The sequence below is a fragment of the Chroicocephalus ridibundus genome, chromosome 7 (assembly GCF_963924245.1).
Source record: "Chroicocephalus ridibundus chromosome 7, bChrRid1.1, whole genome shotgun sequence".
Classification (NCBI taxonomy): Eukaryota; Metazoa; Chordata; class Aves; order Charadriiformes; family Laridae; genus Chroicocephalus; species Chroicocephalus ridibundus.
In genome coordinates, this window is record NC_086290.1 from 13,070,621 (window position 1) to 13,093,039 (window position 22,419).

Consider the following 22,419-nt stretch of genomic DNA (forward strand, 5'->3'; position numbering starts at 1 on the left):
AATGGTGATATTTCTAGCTGTCAAGCTGAAGAGCCACGGATTTTTTTAGCTGTCACAAAATAACAACCAAACAATTCTCAAGGCATCAATTGAAAACACTTGGTACACAGGATGGGTTTGGCTGGTTTGGGTTTTTTTTTTTTCCTGCTGCATTTGTTGGACACAGCATCACACCACTACTTACATCGCTGTTTTGTCAGCGTTTGCCAGTCTCCCTTGGCAGACGCACGCGGCTCGATTAGCATGTGAGGAAGCTGCTGCATTTCATTCAAGACATAGTTAAGCGTCACGATTCATTCCTGTGGGAAATGACAAACCTCCAAATACCAGAAATCCCTAGATCGAAGATGACATGGAACAGCCTCCGAACCCTCGGATGCATTGGCGATGAAGCTCTCGGTGGCTTAGGCAAAGGAGGAACTCTTTACACAGGCGCTCGCTGCCGGTGGCCGTTTTGGGTTGAAATGTTCCAGAAACCAAGAGCTTGGTGCTACTCCTCTCCTACACACGTGCCCCACTGACGATGTAGGGAAGGACAGTCCCACAGAGGGAAATATGATCTTTACACCACCTGATGGTACAACTGCTTTTTTTCATCTTTTTTTCTTTTTCTGCATTGAGCAGAGCTCACATGGTATAATTATCAGTGCATCTGCTCTTTTCAGAAGGGATTTCAACACAGCTACTAAAAAAGATATATTAGAAAAGGCAATGTCGTTTATCCACTAGTAATTTTCTATAATGTCCTGCTTAGGAGATGTGATTTTGGGCCGGATGGGTTAGGTATGTATGTCTAAAGAACGCCTTCTGCCCTCATAGCCTCCTACCTCGATTAGGCAGCACAATCCGCCTAGGTTGGTCCCTGACGAAATCTGTCCTGGCTGTCAGCTAACTGTCTCCTCTCCCCTTCCAAGGATCACTTTACAGGCAGATACCATATAGCTTACTTGACAAAACAGATAACGCTACGAACGTTTTAAGAAGCAGGAAGCCTAGCTCTACATACACCATAAGAGATGTACACATAATGCAATCAAAAAAAAAAAAAAAACAACACCAAAAAACCAAGACACGCCCCCACTTCTTTCCTCTTATTTTGATTGTCCCTGTGCTTTCATTCCACATTGAATTTAGCAGTGAGTAATTCAATAAGCAGTAGAGGAAGATCAATGCTGCATATAATCTTAAAAGTTTATGACTGCAGTGTTCGAGTGGCTTTCGCATTAATCTCCAACAGTCAGAGGTTAGCTGCTACTGTTGTTTTTTTCTGACAATCCAAATACAGCGATCAGGATCACCTCTTCTCAGTGGTTTGCCAGTTTCTCTAATTATTCTTTGGGATCACTGGGGTCAAAATCAGCAATTTTAAAAGCTTCTCAAAGCATCTCGAAGTGCAAACTTTACATGTCTTCCACAGAGACTCCCCGCTTTGCCTGACGGCAAACACCACCTCTCCTTACAGGCAAGAGCAGGTACGTATATCCCATCTAATGAAACACCATGTGAGAAATACCAGCCTTCAGGGAGGGACATCCACAGACAACAGGCCTGGAATGGATCTCTAGGGGGTTGGTCCTCCATCTCTATCCTCCCACCAGAGATACGTGGGGATGGGAGGACAACATGCAACTAAACCATTAAAGACAGTTAAGCAGAGCAAATATCTACCTTAACTGCGCAGCCGCAATTCTTTTTGACACAAAGATCCTGGTTGGGGTATCAGTGGTATCAGTGTGCTCCAAGGAGCTCTCAGACATCACAGGACTCCAGAAGCGTCAAATACAAACTGAAAGGTCTATGCAGCTACTGAATTCAGCCAGCAACAGAAATAGTGGGGAAAAAAAAATCACATAGCAAACTAGCCTGAACTTGGTAATCAAGGAACTTCTGCTTCTTGTCTAGTTACAGGAGAATAAAGACGACCATAAATCTAGTCAACTCTTCAGAATACTTGTTTCAATCAAAAAACGAGAGAAATTATTTCTGTCCTCTGACCCCAGTATCTGCTTTCAAAACTCTCTGTTCTGTCTAAATCCTCCTCCATCATCTAGCGCGTAGGGGATGTCTGCAGCTGCTAAAAAAGTAGGCAGTCCAAGAGAGAAGGTGTATGCTTACCCAGACACAGACCTCTGAGCCTACTGCTGGGAATGGTCTCCTGCAACCCAGCAATTCCAGCCCTGGGCTGGATCCTGCAGTTCAAATCACAAACCTGCATTTCTGACAGCACTGGCTGTTGCTAAGGAAATTATCACCGTGTCAAAAAGTTTCAGCATTTTGACTACACTGCAGGGTAAAACCAGGAAGAAAAACTGAGCCATGGAAGCCAAAACCTCAGAAGTATCTACGATCATTAGCAAATGAGGCAAAAAAACCCACAAAAAAACTGAGAAAAGGGAACAGATTTATGTTTCCATGCAATAATATGAACGTCACTCTTTGACACTGTTTTCCTTCAAACCAGTATCATTTGAAAACTGCCAGCAAAGGGTACAGCACCTGCCATCTGCCCAAAATAGCCCAGGCTTTTCAATTATAAAAATGCATCACACAAATTAGCTAAACATATCTAAGTTCATGGCTATCGGACAGGAGTGGGTGGAGAGCAGGAGGATTTATGTATTGTGCTGAGGAAAACTTGCACCATTTTGAAAATGAGATAGACAAACAAATTTCCAAACGAGGCATTACTTTCAATATAGATGATTTAACACCCACTGTGATGTTCGGGACCAAATGCTCCAGGGCAAGGCTCAGGTTGTTACAGTTCTAAATGGCAGAAATGGAAGAAGCAAATTCCTAAACTGCACCAATTTTACTCTGATAAATTAGCATAAAAAAAAAATTAGAAAAAAAACCCAAACCAAAACAAAACCCAACAGCTTCTTGAGAGATGGTTAAGGGAGAGAGCTGCTTGCTTGGCAAATCACAGTTCTGACACTGAAATACATCAACTTGTCAGCCTTGACAAGAATCATTACTTAATTTTCCTAATTACAACTTTCAGCAGATTACAGTCAGACTCGTCATTGATTCAACCCTACACAGATAAACGCTGAATGGGCCTAGGAGGGAGAGTCATCCATCAGGAGTGACAAATCACCTCCTCCCTCCCTTTCTGTGTGCAAACCCTCCCATTTGAACTGTGTATCACCCAAGTTAGACATATTTGGAGCCTGGCTGTTGGAATTTTTTTTTAATTTACTCAAAAGCAAAGCTCTGAATGCTACAAAACACTGGTATGCAACAAGGTTTGAAATCAATTTTAAAGCAGTTAAAGAGACTGTCAGCATTTCCTGAAACTTAACCCAGGCAGTATATTAAATAAATTAATCTACCATAAAGACTGAGACTTGCATGTTGGCATCGAGTCAGCAGATTCTCTCCTAACAAAGTTAAGTGAGCTGCTAAGGGTGCCCGTCTCCTATTGAAATGTCGAAACTATGCGAGAGATTAACCCATGGTGGAAAGGATGAAACTGGCACGCTACCTGCTTCAGCATGTCACCGCTGCAGCACCTGTCTCCTTTACAGCAGTTGGTTTTAAACATCTACTTCTCTTAGAGACAAACCCTCATATCTGACCTTGGCTAATCAAAAGTAGCTCTTTTTAAAGGAAATCGTGGTGTGAACTTTGTTTCAATAGATTAAGTCCTTTGGCCTGCATCTGGAGCAGACGGGAGGGAAGCGCTTGGTTTTTTTTCTCTAGGTCAGGAGTTTTTTCCTCTCCCTCCACCGCAGTTGCTAGGCAGCCTGCAAAATGTCAGGATGAGGAACTTCACATTTCTTTATGCATTGTGTATTCTGACGATGCACAGCAAGTGGAAAAAAACCCAAGAGCTTCAATTTCCATCCTAAAAAGATGCCTCTCTGGGTCCACAATCCCACGACGACTGCAATAATGACAGACCCTGCACTTGTGCTAAACTCTTTGCAGAACTCGAGTCTAAAGAGTGGACATAGAGAAGCCAGGACAATGCCCTGACATCTACCAGATGCAAGGGGAACATGTGATTATTTTTAATCAATTTTATAAACTCACTGCTAGAGTACCTCCAAAAAGACTTTTTCTCCCCCGCTTTTTTTATATAAAAACGGAACCTCAGTGAAGAAAAAGAAGCAGCAGCCTTTTGGAAAGGCAATCCCTTCCTTGCTTTTCCGCTCTCCATGTCATCAGCATTCATGATGGCCAGAGAGAACCGTGTCTGGATATTTTAAAAGTGTAGGTATAACCATACTACCCATAGCAGCATAGCAAAAAATAGTCAGGCCACCTAGGAATCCAAAAACCTGGCGAAAACGGGCTCCGACTAATTTCTCTATCGAGAAATGTAACATTATTGTGGGTCGGCTGCTTGTGCTACATTCCCAATATCCCTTCGGGAATCGGTATGCCCAAAAGCGCTGATGGAAAGAGACGAGAGGCTAATTTCCTCAATGCTTTCCAAATGTGCTACAATAGGTTCTCCCACACACCAGGCAGCTGAATTCACAAGAACTGTGTTTAAAAGGAGCATACAGGAAGCACTTGTCAGGAATCGGAGTATGGCCTGCCAAACTGAGGCACACGCGTGCGGAGTTCTCAACCCCCAGCAACCACTAACGTGGCACGTAAAAATCACTGCTCTACATGAAATACATCATAACCCCAGAACTATGCTTTTTGCATTTCGAGTACGTAGAAGATGAGAGAAAACAAGTTATGTTATTAAGACAATAAGCTAAATGACAATCCCAGTTGAAGAAATGGAGAAGGACACGTAATTACTCCTACCTTGCCATTGCTATGCCAACCACACAACCTCCAACTATAGACCAAAATCCAATCCAGCCTGCATCTACCTGACAAGAAAAAAAACAAAACAAAACAGAGAAACGTGTTAAAGCTGAGAAAATAAGATGATACGATGTTACTACCAAAACAAATGGTGTGCAGGAGCTGCAAACTGCTAGCAACAGCCCCTGACAACAATGGGAAGTCCAAGGCTTTTTTTTCTAGGATATTCAAAAGGAAATAAATTCACTAAAAGAAAGTATGACTAAGCAGCCTATGCCCTAAATGTGACCTCTCTTTATAAAAGCTGAGTAATGGCCTCTGGATTTTTATAATGCTCTATCAAAAGCGCAGAAATCCTCTTCTCCCCACTTCATCATTTCCACCTGCTAAATATTCTTTTCTTCTACTAAAGGTGCAGCAGCCAACAATACTCCTGTTTGTTTACGTACCTCTTCCTTCTTGTCAAAAGGTGCATACGGTCCAAAAACACCCACTGCTGGTGGAGAGTCAGCAGGGAAAATGGCGATAGTTTGGGATGCCAAAGCTACAGTTTATTTTGTTGCAAGTTTCAGGAGAAAAGTGGTCCACGTGTATTCATAGCAGCTTAAACATAAACACCTGATAAAACTGTATGCTAGTGCAAAATAAAAACATGCCACTTACTTACAAAAAAGCTGCTGGTTACCGGTCAGGAGATACTTACTTGGCTTACGTGAACTGGCGTTAATATCAAATCCAGAACACCAGACCAGCCAGAGAAAACACCCAGTGGTATAGCATAGGCTAAAGCAATCATCAAGAAGCGGAAATTGCTGTGAAGACAAAACATACGCAATTAGCCGCAGCTTATATCAGAAATTACACCAAGATTAGCTGCTAGAGCAATTGACACCCTAGAATCTATATTTTGCCTGTCAAGAAAAATAGCAGAGGTGTGAAGAAGAAGTGAGCCAGGAAAAACAAGAAAGGTATCCAGTCATGCCACTGAAATTCCAGTGTCTGAGATGTTACTTTTTTAGCACTGTGATAATAAAAAAAGCCAGTCTCTCCACATAGTTCAAAGATTTTTGTAACGTGCCGGGCTCATGTGTTTCCCATTTCCACAAGCAATTCTTCCATGCATTTGCATGGGCAACCTACCTAGCCTAAGTGTATGTTAGGAACAATAGGCACTAATTTAAATGACAAAAAGTGTATTTCAAGAATACAATCAGAGATTCATACTTTTTTGAACTGTACTCTTTTTTTTGTTAAACTGTTTTACTTCTCTTTATTTTGGTGAAAAGCAGGGAGAGCTCTGGGAATGAGATGGGTACAGTTGCAAGAGTGGAAAATTTTGACAGTTTGAATCGTCAAAAAACAGAGACAAGTATAATATTCCGCTCTAAATAGCCAACGTGTTTGCTTTTTCCTCCCAATTGAAACTATTCAACCTTTAGTATTCAGTGAAGATGAAGCAGTCAAAGCTGTGTCATCATCTTCACCGTACACAGCTAAACAGGAGTTGGCAGACAAATACCAGCACCAATTTCCCCCACCTACCCATCGTAACTGAAAGCAAATGCAAAATCTTCGCAAAGAGATATCCAGCTTTTTCTCAAAAATGTTTCAATTTTGGAATAAAACCAGAAAAATATACCTTGGACTCTGCAACAGTGATATTTTAAAGTGAAGAGATTTTACGGTGGTTCCAAGGTTATCCCACGGGATATCTGTGTAACCACAAAACGTGGCTCCCCCCACTCCCAAACAATTAACATAAAATTGATCCTGATCAGTACTAGTTCCTCAGCACACAGCAGCAATTTGCTAGCACACAGTTACGACAGCCAAGAGGGAGGGAAAAAGCTTCAAATGCTCGCCAAAACATTCAGAGGTTTGCAGCTTACGCTGTTTTACTCCCCTAGAAGATCCATGCGCAGCACACCAGCCTGTGTTTTTTTGCACTGTTCTTTTTCACACATCCTCTTCTTGAATAACACATTTCTACCACATGAACATACCCTCCTCTTTCGATATCATTCATGTCAGATTTATTTTTTTAATGCAAAGAAAAACAACTCCCAAACTTTCAGCTCTTCCACACGCTGCTTTTATTTCTCTGAACGCTAAAGCGTTTGCTGTCTTCCTGACAACTTACTTTCTCTCTTAAGAATGCCATACTCTCATCTTCGTCTATCTTGCACCATCTTGGCATCTCTTAAGGCAGGTTTTCTGATGCTATTTAATGCTACCCGTGTAAAAGCTAATTCAACACCTGTGTAATAAAATAAAAGGGGAAGTACCCATTTTGCATGGACATTATATAGCCATGTTGTAGACTGCAAAGAGGGAAGTCTGGATGCGCTGTTCTGAAATAACACTTGCTCAATATTCAGAATCTTTGGGTATCTGAACCCCATCTCCGTTAAAGAGCTACTTTTGCTGGGAGTGAGTACTTTGTAACTTATTTGATCGAGATCTCCTGTGGTGTATTTGTCTTCTCTAACTCAAGCAACAAGACAGACTGGCACGTGGGATAGCTGCTCTGTGCCACGTCCAACTCCTAGCGCCAACCCTAGAGAACCAGCTCTGCATCGTGACATCCTCCAGTAACAGAGGTTCAACCCTGCCTAGTCTCCAGATTAAAGAAGGCGACTGGGAGAAAAAGTGCACGTTAGTGACAATGCGGCACCGATCACCAGATGCCATTCTGTCCCCTTGTCCAGCAATAGCTAGGCTGGCTACCTGAAGCACTAAAGCTATTTGAAACACACATCCCGAGTAGCAGCTCCGCTTTTCATGGCTCCAGTCACTTGTATTTGTTTTTGCAATTTTGCAATTGCTCCACTGAAAACAGAAAAATGTGCTGTCTCTCACACCATCAGTTGGTGAACCCACACTGTTTTCCATCGTATCAGCCCTTACGACAGGATATCAGCATTAGCCTCGCTGTTAAACCATTCTGCTGGAATATGAATTGCCTTTTTCTTTTGTTTTTTTTCAGAAACCTACTTAACGCCACTAGAATCTGTGAGACAGGCTGGTTCAGAAGAGAGCCCTGTCAAAGTCAGTCACCATTTTCAGAATAACTTTGACAGTGCCTATTAACATCAGGCACACTCTGAGCAGCTTCCATCACTGGACGGTGATGTCACATGCAAGTTTCATTAAAGAAATAAAGATGCACAAAAGCTCCGTTATGAAATTTCAAAATTGCTTACCTAGTCCCTTGAAAATATAAAAGGCACGTAACCGGCTAAAACCATCTAATTACTTCAAAGCAAAAATCACGACATGTTTTCTTAATGCAGATTTTAAGACTTATCAAGTATCTACTTGTCTTAGATTTTTTTCCATGGAAATTTGTGGCATATTCTGAAATATGAGGGGAAAAAAAAAACAAGTCATATTTGCTTCACCCAAGAAACTGAGAAAGGGCATTGTACTTTTTCTAATGGAAATTCAAACTGTGCTTGTCACAGTGTGTGATAGACTGTTAAAAGATTTGGGCTTAGCTCCCAAACCATGACTAATCTGTCATCTCCCACTGCAGGCTCAGAGAGTTGGTATCAGGAGATAACTTGAGATCAGCTCATTGTTATAATCTGTCAGAAGCAGGAATCCTCCAAACCAGGAGGAAGAACCAAGTGACTGAGCAAGTCCCCCAAAAACGGCTTACAGGGGATGGCTGACCCTAAGAAGATACATATAACTCCGCAAGAAGCAGCTCATGAAGATGACTGCTCAAGGACCTGAAGGCGGGAAGGTGTGTGGGAGTTGTAAGGATGTGATAGCTCCCTTTGGTGTCCAAGGAAAAAAGTTAATGACTTCAATGATAAAGTTATGCTACGCAGCTTTATTTTGGAGTAATAAAACTGCAGCCTGGGGGAGAGAAGAGGGAAATGATGAACATCTCAATTCTCATGAGTGTTTTTCCGTGCATAGTTGGGTCAGCCCACCAGCTCACATACATCCTAAATGCCTTGCATACAGTACTTATACCAGAGGGTAAGTCTGCAATAAGGGGAAATCATGATTTCCTGGTACTTATCAGCTGATTACCTTCAGTCTACACCATTAAGTCAAAAGAAAGGCTCTCTGTGCCAAGAATTATGAAGCCTAGATTAGGCAGGCAATAGAGCTTAGAAGCCTAACGAACCAGATGATGGATTTCTCTTGAAGCAGGGCAGATACCTTTTTCTTTTATAAAACCCCCTTGCTTGATGGATTGTTGCTGAAAGGCTCCCCAAGATAAGTGGGTTTAATGATGAACTGTTGATTGTTGCATGTACAGAGGAATGAAGAAGTGCCTTTGATAAGGGGTAGCATGTAAGAATGCATAAAGACCAGAGGGAAGGGAGATATAACGATCTACCTGACTGCATTTTAAAAAACCTCTTGGTTCTTGGAGACACTACAAGCTATGCTCATTATTTAAGCATCCAGTTTGTTTTCTTGTATCATTGATTGTAAGCCAACTTTGCTGCTTACCTCCTGACCTTACCAGTATCTCAGGTCCACTTTTTACAACACTTTGAGCAAGCAATCTAGTAGTTATAAAGCTCCCAAATGAAGTACGGCCAACAGAAATTTTATATTTCACCTGCGGAGTCAGTTGCCGTTTGGATTTCTGTTCAACGGCAACATTTTTACAACGCGGCCCTCAGGCAGGGTCTCACTGCACACCAGCTTGGATGCGTAACGGCATTGCTATGTGTGCTAAGTGTCCTTATGAGAATTGCTATTTTTTTAACATCCTGAATAGGTCACTTTGCAGACTAACCAGCCGGCTGTACTCACACCTTCTCCCAACCGCCAGCCTGCTCCAGGATGAACACACTGGATTAAGCATCTTGTCAACTATTTACTCCCCCAAACTCAAACAAAAGCCTCCAAAAACAAAAGAAAAAAAAAAGCAAGTAATGACAACAAGCGATAAGATGTTTTTGCTGCCTCTAAATACTAAATAGACTTTCGGAAAGTACAGCCCACGCTAGGTCTGTAATAACTAAATGCCTAAAGCTCCACAATTACCAAGTTTCAAGCACCCTTTGTACGCAGATTCAGCCCTTATCACTACATCCCACAAGAAACAATTACATAAAAGTTTGAAGTTCCCCAGTGAAATCAGCCACGCTCCGCACCATGGCAGCGGTTCTTCTTTGCCCCAGGAAGCTCATCTGTGCAGCATCACGTACAGGGCACAGGCCTTCACAATTATTCAGCATTAATATTGCTTTAGCTGTTCCTCTGAGATCAGACCCCCACGACACAAGACACTGTACAAACACCGGGGGGACGGGACTGTGTCTTACCAAAAGAGCCCAAGTGGCAAAGCTGGAGATGTCACTTTCTTTGTAACCCTTTTTTGAACCCCGAAAATTTAAAGGAAACTAACTCACCTTTGAAGCTGTCCAGAAACACATCTTGAGACACTTCTCCTATTCCCACTTCATACTTTAACATACAATTAATGAGATTTAATAGATCAAATAATGGTTTCAGACAGTTCATTCATTGCTTCCACAGCTGAATGAAAGCAGCTGAACACTCCTTTGAATGACAAGCAAACCTCAAATTCATTCCAATATAATAAGCATAGAAGAAAGCAGCTTATTAGTTAGTTATGCCCAGTGTTGTTAATTGTTATCTCACACCTAGCAGTACGCACTCTGTTAACAATCTTGTATAACCTGACGTAACAGAAACAGTGCATAACAAAAGCTGCGCTGACAGAATGACTAAAGCCGTGTTGGCGCTGAAGGACTTTGGCATGAAGGCTTGAGATACACTCAATGATTTAAAATTTAATGTCTGCTTTTTAGCAGTTAGCATCCTTTTATGTCTCAGCATTAATATTTAATTTTATTTTGTTTAAAAGCACTACAAACCAACTTGTTTGCTCAATGAGAAGATTAAAGCACACTTGTTTTTATTTATTTAGGTGCTGATCTGCTTTGAAGTGGAAAACCCAATGAGGACCCACCTTAAGAGTCTGCAAAAGCTTCTCCTGTAGCTGAGCCGTTGACTCGCCGCAGCCACGCTGGGAGGGAATGGCGGGCGCGAGGGGAAGTAGGCCAACGCTGCGGAAAATATCAGGGAAACCATTCCAAATTCTAAACAAGAGGGCGAAGAAAAACAAAACCGAGAACAGATGTTAGCATCAAAAGACTTATTTCGGTACAGCATTGTTATCAGCCAGCCTCTGATACGTAAATCCCACCACAAGTGCTTTACCGCTCCCGACAACAGAACTCCATAAATTGAAGGAGAATTTCTTTTTTCCTCCCCAAGAAAGATTTCAAAACAAGATAAAGAATCAATGAGATGGAGAAATACCAGCAGTCCATCCCAGGGAGAGGAGCTGCAGAGCACCAGGCTCACACATGGGGAACTCAGCGAAGCAAAAGGAAAGCTTTGGCTTTTTCTCTTTAGAGAGAACCGCATTATGAAGATTTGGCAATGTTTCCTTGCGATGGAAGTTACGCAGTGCAGGTAATAGCGTGCTAGAGACTTTAAACAGATGGGGCTGGGGAAGCCCCAGGGCACGGAATGACAATTACTCAGCGCGCAGGATGATGAAGGCAAACGAAAGGTCAAGCAAGGCATCGCGGACACAAACAGTATTAGACGGCGACAGAATGTAAAGAGAAAAGTGTAGGAGCAGCCACGGCTCAGGAACAGAGGGAGCACAGGTAACAGGGAGAAAAATGAAAGAATACAGCTGTTTGCAGATGCTCCTCCTGTTCAGCAGCAGGCATTCTAGATCTTTGAAAAATTTCATAGCAGAAATTTGGACCTGAACTTGCAAAGTGATGAACACTTCACAGAGAATGTTCAGAATGTTCACAAAGCATGATCAGGCATTCTGAGAAAAAACAACTCCACGCAGTCAGTCTAATTAATTTGTTTTACAGGCCTTTTACAACGTATATCATGTTCTCCACAGTCCTCAATCCCAGTACTTCTCCTATCCCCTTTGAAAACAAGATTCTTTGCTGCTGGAGAGAAAAATGTATAGCTGAAATGTGTTATCTTAAAAGAACTGTAATCTTATAACAAAGAAGTGTTCACTGACACCACAAATAAATTCCAGCAGAGCCGGATACTCAACTGCGTTCATTTTCTTTTTTCTTCTCTTTTTTAATAAATCAATATGATCGTGGCATTTTGCCAGCTCTTCTGCTAAACCAGAAGAAAATAAATTCAGGAAACTGAAAAGTAAATAACACTCGAAGTCTAAATGGATCAGCTGGAGGTGGAGAAGGGCAATGAATGCTTCTATTTGGTATATGGAAAAAAAGTCTACACTAAATTTCTTTTGAAGGCATACTGGGAATGTGACAATGCCATTCTTCACGATCAAATACTAAAGGATTCCATTCTGAATTAGGTGGTGTCTCTTTTTCCTGCTGTAGTCTAATTGCGTGTTTTGAGGGTCAAGGGCACTTTAACTAGACCTTCTCACTATATCTCCTCTGTTCTCCAGAAAACAGATGAATTTCTATCTTCATGTACGTTGTTTTTGAGACCATGAGCAGTGATTAAAATGAACGGTCCATAACTTGATCAACCCAGGTCTAAGAAAGGGATGAGATGCTCTGTCACTACAGCATGATACTACACAGGGAAGCAAGGCCTGACAAATGCTGCTTATCCCCTTCTCCTGCATCTAGGTATACATATAGGTTTATAGGTATACATATGTACATGCATACATATGCTTTAATGACATATTAAAGGAAGATTTCAGACTGTAGACAGGTATAGCCAACAAGAATGTGACCACACAAACCCATAAACTTTGTCTGAGGTGCTTATTATTTAACTTCATTATATGGCAATTCCGTAAGGGGAAAGGCTAGGTCTTTTTCTAAAGAATGTAAAACACGTTGGTAATTTTTTTTTAAGTCACAGTAATATTTTATAACAGGTGCCCGTCTGGGGCCTCTTCTACAAGTTGCCTCCAGATTCCTGCCAGTCAAATTGCTGCAGTAGGAGCAGTATAGTAACACTTCATTTATTATTTTTTTAATTATTAAATTCAGCATGCAGTCCTTGTAGTACCTTCTTGCAACTCGTTAATGTTTCCCAGTGTTATACTTACCAAGCTAACAAATTTGCCTTGCAAGCACTGCCCTCACGCACATAAGAAAAGAGCAGAATTCGCTTTGGAAACTAAAGCAGCTCCCTCTATTGAAGAATAGAAGTCTTTAGTGCCATCTTAGCTTTGTGTATCACACTTGCATCTCTATCAAAAGTCTAGATCCTGCCAAACACATCTGATTTCTTACGTGTTGCATTGCGTCCTCAATAGGAAACCCACGCCTTTATCTCCATCATCATTTACTCTATCAGACCAGAAAAAGAAAAATACATTCCCAGGACAAGTTTTAGATTGTAAGTAGAGAATAAACATAAGCAAAAGATAAAAGGTAAGAAATAGGTCAATAATGAGACCCAGGGAGCACTAGTCACAAGAGGAACTCTTCCACGGGAGCTGACTATTGGCTTCTCAACAGTGCAAAGCATTCAGAATTGGGCAAGTCAGCATAAATTACTGTGCACAAATACAGCTGTGTACGTCTCTTGCTGAGGAGTGAATGTGGAATGCCTTGCTAAAGCTGGGTACCATGCCACGGCTGTCAAAGTGGGGAGATGCCTGCATCTTAGCCTAGGAAGTAGGCACGCCGCTGCCTGTTTAAGCCCCGAACAGAAAAAAGAGGTTACAGAGACCCAAGCCTCCTTGATACAAGCTCTTTTTCCTTCTGATAGGCTACGCATAGCACAAAAACCTACCCAAAACTAGAGACTCTCCTCCCCATCTTGTCCTGAAACGTAATGGGGGAATGAGGGCACTTTACACACATTTTTTTATTTTTTTTAAACAAATAATCATTTTACATTGATGTTTAGGAAAGCACATGGCTAAAAGCTCTGGCTGCAGTCCAGAATAATTCAAGCTTCTTTATGCAGTTCAGGTAATACAATTCAATCCTGATTTGCTATGTCTGTACTATTTCAGCTGTGAACCAGAATGTGCAAAGACACAGATGACACAGGAAGAGGCTGTGGTAATTCAGCTGAGCTCTTAGTCTGCATTTGAGATAAAGGAACAGCAATTGATTAAAACACAGAAGAGACTGGAGTTAACTGAGCAATTTTGGAATGAGTTTACAAGCAATTGCTTCGTAATCATGTTAGAGGCTAAGTCCTTGGAAGGTTAGCACGCTCTTGGCATGCTACTGATCTCAAGTTAATAATTCATATCATTACTGTCTTTTAAAAGTCATCACCGAACTTTTGGAGGCTGCTTATCTAACGCTACCTCACACAACAGCAACAAGCTCCATCACAAACACGACTCCGTTAGGAATGCAGGGTGCTTATCCTGTGAAACTGGCTTTCCCGTGCTATCTGAAAGGAGAAGTCATGCCAAGCCTGACCACACTCGCTAAGGAAGTGGGGAAGTGGGACACTTGGGACCAGCTCCTTGTTCTGCTCCATTCCATAACACCTTTACTAGTAATCAGTGAAGTCAATTTGAGCTTCATTCTCTGCCCAGCCGATGAAGGGGACAAATAATACCCTACCACACCTATCAGGTATTTTTCGGTGCACAGGTGAAGAGAGCCGTACAACTCCCCGAGGTAGTCACCCACCACGAGGCAGCCTTCCTTCCACCTCTGGAGCCCACCTGGCATAAGGAGGACAGGGGAGGCAGACAGTGGGGACCTTGCTCCTGCAGCTCTCCAGGGAAACAGGGCTGAGGTGAGACAGGACAAATCCCATAATGGACTCAAAGTAACCTCCTCTTTGACAGTTCCTGTTTTAAACCAGTTGGATGTTTTTGCCACCGTCACTGCGATTCACCGCAGGCCAGTAACGTTCAGGAACCATCTCTTTTTCCTTGCCTGATCAACAGAAAGGATTGTAGCTCCTAAAAAGATGCACCTCATGCAACACAACTACAGCTGCAGCTGCGCAAAGAAACCCACCCCTGTTCAAAGCACTTTCAAATACCAAGAACTACAGATACCCCACAAAACACTCTTCCTACGAAGCTGAAAAGCTACTGTAGGATACTCTTATGCTGGGACCAATGATCCCAAACAGGTTTATAGGATGTTCCCAAACCCTTGCCAGTTCAGAAAGAGCCGTGCTGAGACACGGGAGAGAGAACACACACACCTCTGAACCTTGGTGGCAAGCAAGATCCATCACAGCTTCTGAAGAAAACGCTTAGGAAAACCTCCCAAAAGAGAACACAGAGGAGAAAGTAAACCCAAGGGGCTGCTGAAAGCAACATTTCTAATGCTACCAGACTCAAAACAGTGGGTTTAGACACAAAACTGTACTTCCTTTAAGCAGATGAATTCTTCTCTCACCATGGAAAACCTAGAGATGGAAAGCTACAACACTTCTCCAATTGCTAGATTTGTCCTCCCCTTATCTACTGCTCCTCAGGACAAAAGCTGACTTGCCTTCATTTTTCCTTCTTGCATACTGGCCATTTTCATCTGCCATGAGATTTTCAGAGTCTAACCTTATATTTACCTCTGAAAAAGGTCTAACCAACCCCAAATTTCCTTGTTGTTCCAATACATTTGAGTCCAGTAAAAAGCAGGTTACTCAAAAATACTTGCTGAAATAGTGATCCAACTTCTACTATGCTTTCTTTAAAACGAACAGTAAAGTGGCCCTCGCCCAACAGGAGCATTAACTCAACAAAATTTCCATAAGAATAACGTCCAGGAATAAATTATCACGAACAGCTAACTCAATCCCATAAAGCTGCGTATAAACTATGTAGCATATATACTTTGAGACTCCTGGAACACTTCGGGCTAACTCCTGGCTGAATTTCAACAGCTGCAATTATAAGGGGGGGAAAAACCCAACCAAATGTGCAACTGCCATGACATGGTAAAGTTCAGCTGCTTTTAATGCTATACCAATTTATAATCACTAAGAATCAGATTTAGACTCTTAAGCCACTTAGGTAACTCTTTTTCCTTAATGCTTGCTGATAATTTTTGCAAGAGGCATAGAAGCCATTGCATGAAAAAGAGCAAGGACGTAAAAATTTAAGTTATATCAGGTGAATTTTATATCAGTGTTTTTTTTTTTCCACTAAACTGCTGTCACTTCATTGAAATTGCTCACCACATAAGAATTATGTGGTTTTAGTTAAAACCAAAATCTATTGAGTTTTAATTTCAATGTTAGATTCTTAAATACTAATAATCTAATCACATTTGAAAGCCATATGCAAGTCATAAATTAAGGCCGATTTAATGCAGGAAAGAATATAATGCTGAAAGACTATTGGATTTCCATCCTTAAAGAAACAAAAGAAAAAACCCAACCTGTCACGGACACATTTTTTTAACAAAAATTCAAGAAGGAAAAACCAGTTTGGAAGCTCAGGGAAAGCACAAGGTCGCCTAGAAGACATTTCTCCTAAGACTAGCCGATACAAACAACTGAAATACTTCATTTGGAATCAGTCTGTACAAAAGGCTATTTTTAAATCTTTACTGCACAAAAGGGAAAAAATATTAACCCTTCTGATGGTACATTTTACCACTTTCCCATCAGTCAGCAGCTGTCTTCTGTGCAGACCAGCCACTAGAGGGTAGTGGTTCACAAGTACCAAACACACACATGAAAGTATGTACATTTTTTATAATTTTTTTCTTTTTTTTTTTTTTTAATTTTTATTCTATTCTAAACCACACCTGCATACAACACAGCCTCAATGCGGTCCTTGATGTGCTCAGTGTTGCTCTGCGATAGCAGTGAGAGGTGAGATGTTCCATTAGGCGATGGCACTACAAGAGGTCCCACTAGAAAGGCGCCGGCAGCGCCCAGGTAATTGAGCAGCGACGCGATGGCTGTTGCCGTGGCACGTTCATCTGGAGAAAACCACGTCGTGGAAAGAAATGGTGCCGCATTCATCACAGTTGGCCCCGCCAAGCCATTTAACAGCTGCCCTCCATGAATCAGCCTGGAATAGAGAATAGAGACCACAGTCATTTGGATGACAATTGCCTTTGTTTCTTTTTTTTTTTTTAAATTAAAAAAGCACGTAAGATATTGAGTGCTGGAGATGGAGAGACTGCAAAAAGAAATGAAATTCCTGTGCAAAAAAAGAATATTCTATACACTAAAAAAAGCCAAATTAGACTGATTTAAAGAATCCAGAGCTACTCTGTTCTCATTACCTCAGATAAATGGAGAAGCAAATGTTCTCTTCAAAGCAGGAAAGGAGGAGGGAATAAAAGGGACTTTCTTTGCAGAAAAAAGGTATCATGATAGGACATAAAAGTCAAAAAGGCATGGTAGCAGGAAAGCTTTAAATTACAAATGTCTTAAACCTGACCCCTTGCCTGCATAAATCCCAACAGAAGATTTAAATTAGTTATGGCAGATCGAAGATTGAAACACTTCAGCAAAATACTCTGCATATTTTTTCACTGCATTATTTATTTTTATTTACACACTCAGATGAGCTTCATGTGCCTACAGATGAGGAGGCCGGGCTGTTGAGGTTTCCAAGAGAATCATCTTCTCCAGCAATCTGGCCATTCTCAACACATTGTTGAAACAGCCAAGCAAACCCAGATTTTTCTCGTTTTTCACACTCGTTGGGATTTAGCAGATAAGACTGGTGACAGAACAGAGATAGTACTTCCAAGCAGTGAAGTCTCTACAAACTTTGGCTTAATACTAGTACAATGAGTGCACACAGAAAGGACTTTTTGAAGGCTCTTCTACATGTGGAAGTCAGCCAGAAACCTTCCACTTTGACTTTTCCAAAAAGTGATCAGCCATGAAAGGCAAAGGCATTTTGAAATTTATATAAAAACCTCATGTCTAAAAAACAGCTAGCGAGTCAAACAAAACATTGCAACCCTCCAAAGCAGATCTACCCATTGTGCAACAAAATGGTGGCAGATGATATTTTTATATGGGTGGTGTTTTTCTAAGCATAGCAGGAACTCGATGTTATTGCTGCAAAACTTGAGTTGTCAGACATAAAAAGCTACGGGCTGAAAATGGGGAAACATAAGCTAGCATTTAGGCAACGTTTCAAGCCACAAATGGTTGAATAATATACAGTGTAGCGGGAGTTTTTTAAAGCACACAAAGGAACAAAATATGCAAAAGAAATGCTGACAGACTCTTTATCAAATTAACAAGCTAGCTTGCAATAAAAAGGAATAGATGCTACTGATTCTCAGCGGATTAGAAAACAAAATTTTTAAACAGAATTTATAAAAATATCCAGGATAAAAAAGAAAAAGTTATTACATATCCTCTGAAAACTTGCAGGAAACACTTTCTGAGCTGGAACCGAAGTAATACCCACTCTTAAATTTAAGCAATTGCTCCTTTTTTTTTTTTCCTTTTTTTTACCTTTTTTTTTTTTTTTTTTAAAGTTCACATAGCAAGGATCGATTTCATCACTATTTGTTCATGATGCGCTTCAGATGGGCACCACCAAGGCACAGTCAGGCCTTTTTAATGCTTGTTAAACTGTGGGCCCCCAATAAAATAAAATTAAATGGTTTTAAATAAATAAAAACCACTATCTGAATAACGCTCTGGTATACTTTTCTGGAGGAGAGATTACATGAATCCCTCATGGTTACTCTCCAACCCAGTGTACTTTGGACAAACCAAGGCATCCTTGTGCACTTTGGTATTTTCATTTAACTTACCTCACTACAATAAGTTATTCTCAAACTTATCCTAAACTGTTCCAGGGTACTTGCAGAGCTGTGCTACATCCCCAGAAACAGCTGCATCTCACTAGCCAGCGAGGTAACTACTGCAACATATAAAGATATTATTTTAGTATTTCCTCTCACTCCAAAGTGAATTTAATGCTTAAATTGTGGTTTTGTTATTGTATGCTAGGAAAACTGTGTCACCACAAAATAACCTTTATAGCTATCAGTGCAATATTAACACTTCTGTTGACTCATACCAGTATGATAATATTGTTTTAATTCAAATACGCCTATTCTATAGAAATTCTAAGGGCAAGTAAGACCCACTAAAATCAGAAAAAAGTACAACAGTTTTTCTGCAGCGCCTATGGGCACATAGGCACTTCATCTGGTAGAAGAAGAAGAGTTTTGTAAAAAAACCCAAACAAACCAACAAACAAAAAAAACCAATTCATATATTGTGAAAAATATGCATACTCTTTTCATGTACTTACACTTCAGATTTAGATCTATCGAACTCCACCATCCGAATAAAGCTCTATAACCAACCTCTATACTAGAGGGAGACACGTGTTAATTTTACTTTACAGATCCAAAGGGAGAAAGTAATACCTTAATCCAGAACTTTAATTCTACCTTACTTTTCTGTCTTACTTTTTTTTTTTTTCAAAGAAAGAGCCAATTTTTTGTCTCCCTGTAGGTCTCTTCTTCTGTTGGTGTTCTCCTGCCTGCTCTCTCTCCTGCCTTGCCTTGCCCTGCCGGCTGTGCTGTCTGTTCCCACAGATTTGCCTTTCCATCTGCATTGTCGGCATTTACCAAGTTGGACATTATCATCCTGGGTAGAGCACCTCTTATCTTCATATTGCTTAATTTGTCAAGTCTAACACATTTGGGTTAATAAACACTATTTTCAGACTAAATTGCCATTGATACACACTACTACCTCAAACATCTCTGCATATAACAACAGCCTAAACCTTATTGTATCTGTTTTTCAATACTTGCTTGAATTAAGCTACCTTTTTTTTTCCTGAGAAAAAGATTATTTGCATTGTTCCTCTACACATCCTTAGCTCATTTCCCTAGAGAGGCAGGGGCGAGAGATTCAAAACATGATTCGGTGCATTTACTGAGCTGCTGCTCCAAGAGACACGTGTAGCAGCCGCTCCATCTGACAGAGAAATATGAACACAACAGTATTGGTGGCTTTTTGCTGTTTGTTACAACATCTTATCATCACCGCGCTAGATTTCGGTCTCACAGCCCATAGGAGTCTCCTCCCGAACACCATCAGTGCTAAGAATTGCTGCAACACCAGGACACACTTATTTCTGTTACTCCCCCATTTTCTTCTTGTTTCTGCTAGCAAAAAGGTGCAAAGAGCAACTGATTTTTTCCCTGCGGCTATTTGCAGTTTCATTCTGCACAACAAAATTTCTCTTCCCTGAGAAAAAGGCTAACAAGATAACTTCAGCTCAGGACCCTACCCAGATGGAAAAATATTTTTCAGACTTATTGCACTAACAGAGTAATTTTCATCTGTTATTTATCCGGCTCTGCTCTGTTTTCAGACGCATTATTTATCCAACCATCACCTAATTATTTTCATGTATCATAAAGTAGAAAGTTATTGAGCTCAAATAATAGAAAGTAACAGAAGAGTGGAAGGCTTTTTAATCACAATCATGAAAGGAAAATTGGAAAAAATGACACCAGAAATTCATCCCTGACTTACAAAATAATTGATGACTGTCTAGCTTAAAGCAAAAGTAAACATCCAGCCAAAATATCTTATTTCTAACCATTCCAGAAGCCAGGTGAGGGACTCATTTCAAAATTTCAAGGTTTTTGCACCCCTGACCTCTGCGCTAATGAATTTGTGTGCTCTGCCAAACTTGTAATTAGCAGTTGAACACGAGGCCTTGAAAAAAAAACAACCAAACAAACCCCAAACAAAATTATTTGAGGACTATGTAAATGTAAATGCTAGTGCTAAATAAAATATGCCACAGCATCACAGTAACGGATAACATACATTTAGATTATGTATATATCCAGCTACATATAAAAAAATTAGTACGCAGGCATATATATATATATATATATGCATACACACACCCTTTTGCACAAAATAAAGATCACATTTCTTCCTAAACTGGTCTCTGAATGGCAAAAACATAGAACAAGGGATAGTTCAAATATAACACTAGAAATTAAAGAAGAAAAACTCTTTTTTGTACTATATTGTCATCTTTCTTCCAAATTTTTGTCAAGTCACATTATAAATAACTTAAATTATATGGGCTTCATCACTTCCCTGAGGGGAGACTTTATATGAGTATTAAGAAGTAACCTGGTTATTTCTACTTTATTCACTCCCTGCTGTCTCTGCTTCAACATCCTAACAGGCAACAATAACAAAAAAAACACATGTAAGACTATAAATGCTGAAATTACAATATCACCGAGCAAACTGCATATGGGAAAAAAAAAAGTGAGATTATACAGGAAAAAGGTTTTTGTGATTGATGATAATACCACATAGTTAAGATGGGAAAGAGCCTCCATTTACAGTTGGCTTGAATTATCTTTTTCTCCCCGTACAGGTTGAAACTCTTCATGCATGGTCACAGTCCTGTCAGGTATTGGATTTGTTAAGCTATTAAAAAGCTGTGTGTTACATAAACACTTTTTCTATGCAAAAACTGCAGACATTTAACATTTCTACCATCGTGCATCTCATGCCTACGCTTACGAGCATTGTAAAGGAAAGGGTATCATCTCATTTGTTTCTGTACTCAGATGGGGAAACAAAGGCAATGGTAGAGGGAAAACGACTTACCCAAGAAATGACTTTTAATACAATGGATTTAAATCGCAATGTTAAAATAAATCTCCAAAGCGCAGTTCTAAGATGTGTTAATTGAACTTGTTTTGGGAAGGCTAGGACTGGAGAAGTCATATCAGTATTTTAACACTGATGAACAGAATGGAAAAAGTGTTTTCTTTGGCAGGCAACACAGGGAAAGAGCGAGGCCGTCGGCCCCAGCGCGTTGCTCTGACTCTCTAAACATGGATTTTCCCTACCAGCCTCTGATGAGCCCCGGTCAACTGGGAAATGAGGTTCCTCTGGGTCCTAGGAGGTGGCAGAGCTCACCTCAAAAACCTTGCAAAGATGAGATTTTTGTGTCTTGTTTTTTTTTTTTTTCCTGAAACTTCTACCACACTTTTCCTACTAGCTACCACGAGAATTGACCGCTTACTCACTATTAAAACTTCTATGCAGATGCAATGAAAAAAAATTGCCGCTGTTGGGCAAAGCGTAAGAAGTAATGAAGTCGCTTAGAGCACCAGCCTGCTGCTGCACGAAGACAGCGCTGTAGCATGCCTCTTGGTCTGGAAAAGTTTAGTAGATTAATTACTGATCCTAACAATTAACGCAAACAGGAATTCCGGATAAAGAAGTTAATGTTTTACAGAAATGGATGGCTGATTTTTCTTTCACATGCCTGACATTTTCACTCATTGAAAGAAGTAGATTGTTCAGCTCCTGCTAATTTGGAAGACAAATAAGTTTATATAGTGATTAGCTCATTGTGGGAATTACTGGAAGCAAATGAAAGAGACCCTTCCATTGGAGGACTTCAGAGCATTTCTCAAGTGCTATTGAATTTAGCCTAAGTACATGGCAACAAAGCAAGCAAAAACCTCCTATTCTAGAGCGTCTACATTGATGTATGATGCAAGTTGCTTGCCCAGGAAAAGGAATATGAAAAAACATGGACTTACCCGCATTATGCTTTAAGAGATTTATTATATCTCTGATACCAGTTTTGTAAAGAATCACCTCTGATTGTTCACAATGAAGTCACTAGAAAAGCATAGAGCTTTTCCTTTAGACTCACAAAAATAAGTACAACAAAAG

At 40.5% G+C, this 22,419-nt stretch overlaps 1 protein-coding gene across 1 annotated transcript in view; it reads right to left on the bottom strand.

The window, feature by feature from the left end:
• Positions 1-22,419, bottom strand: part of SLC49A4 (solute carrier family 49 member 4) — a 66,762-nt gene that overhangs the window by 16,037 nt on the left and 28,306 nt on the right. Inside the window, exons 3-6 of the mRNA XM_063342527.1 lie at positions 16,497-16,765; positions 10,742-10,871; positions 5,477-5,585; positions 4,771-4,838 (exon numbers count right to left, since the gene is read on the bottom strand). Of these exons, the coding sequence (XP_063198597.1) occupies positions 4,771-4,838; positions 5,477-5,585; positions 10,742-10,871; positions 16,497-16,765 (576 nt within the window). The remainder of the gene's footprint in view (positions 1-4,770; positions 4,839-5,476; positions 5,586-10,741; positions 10,872-16,496; positions 16,766-22,419) is intronic.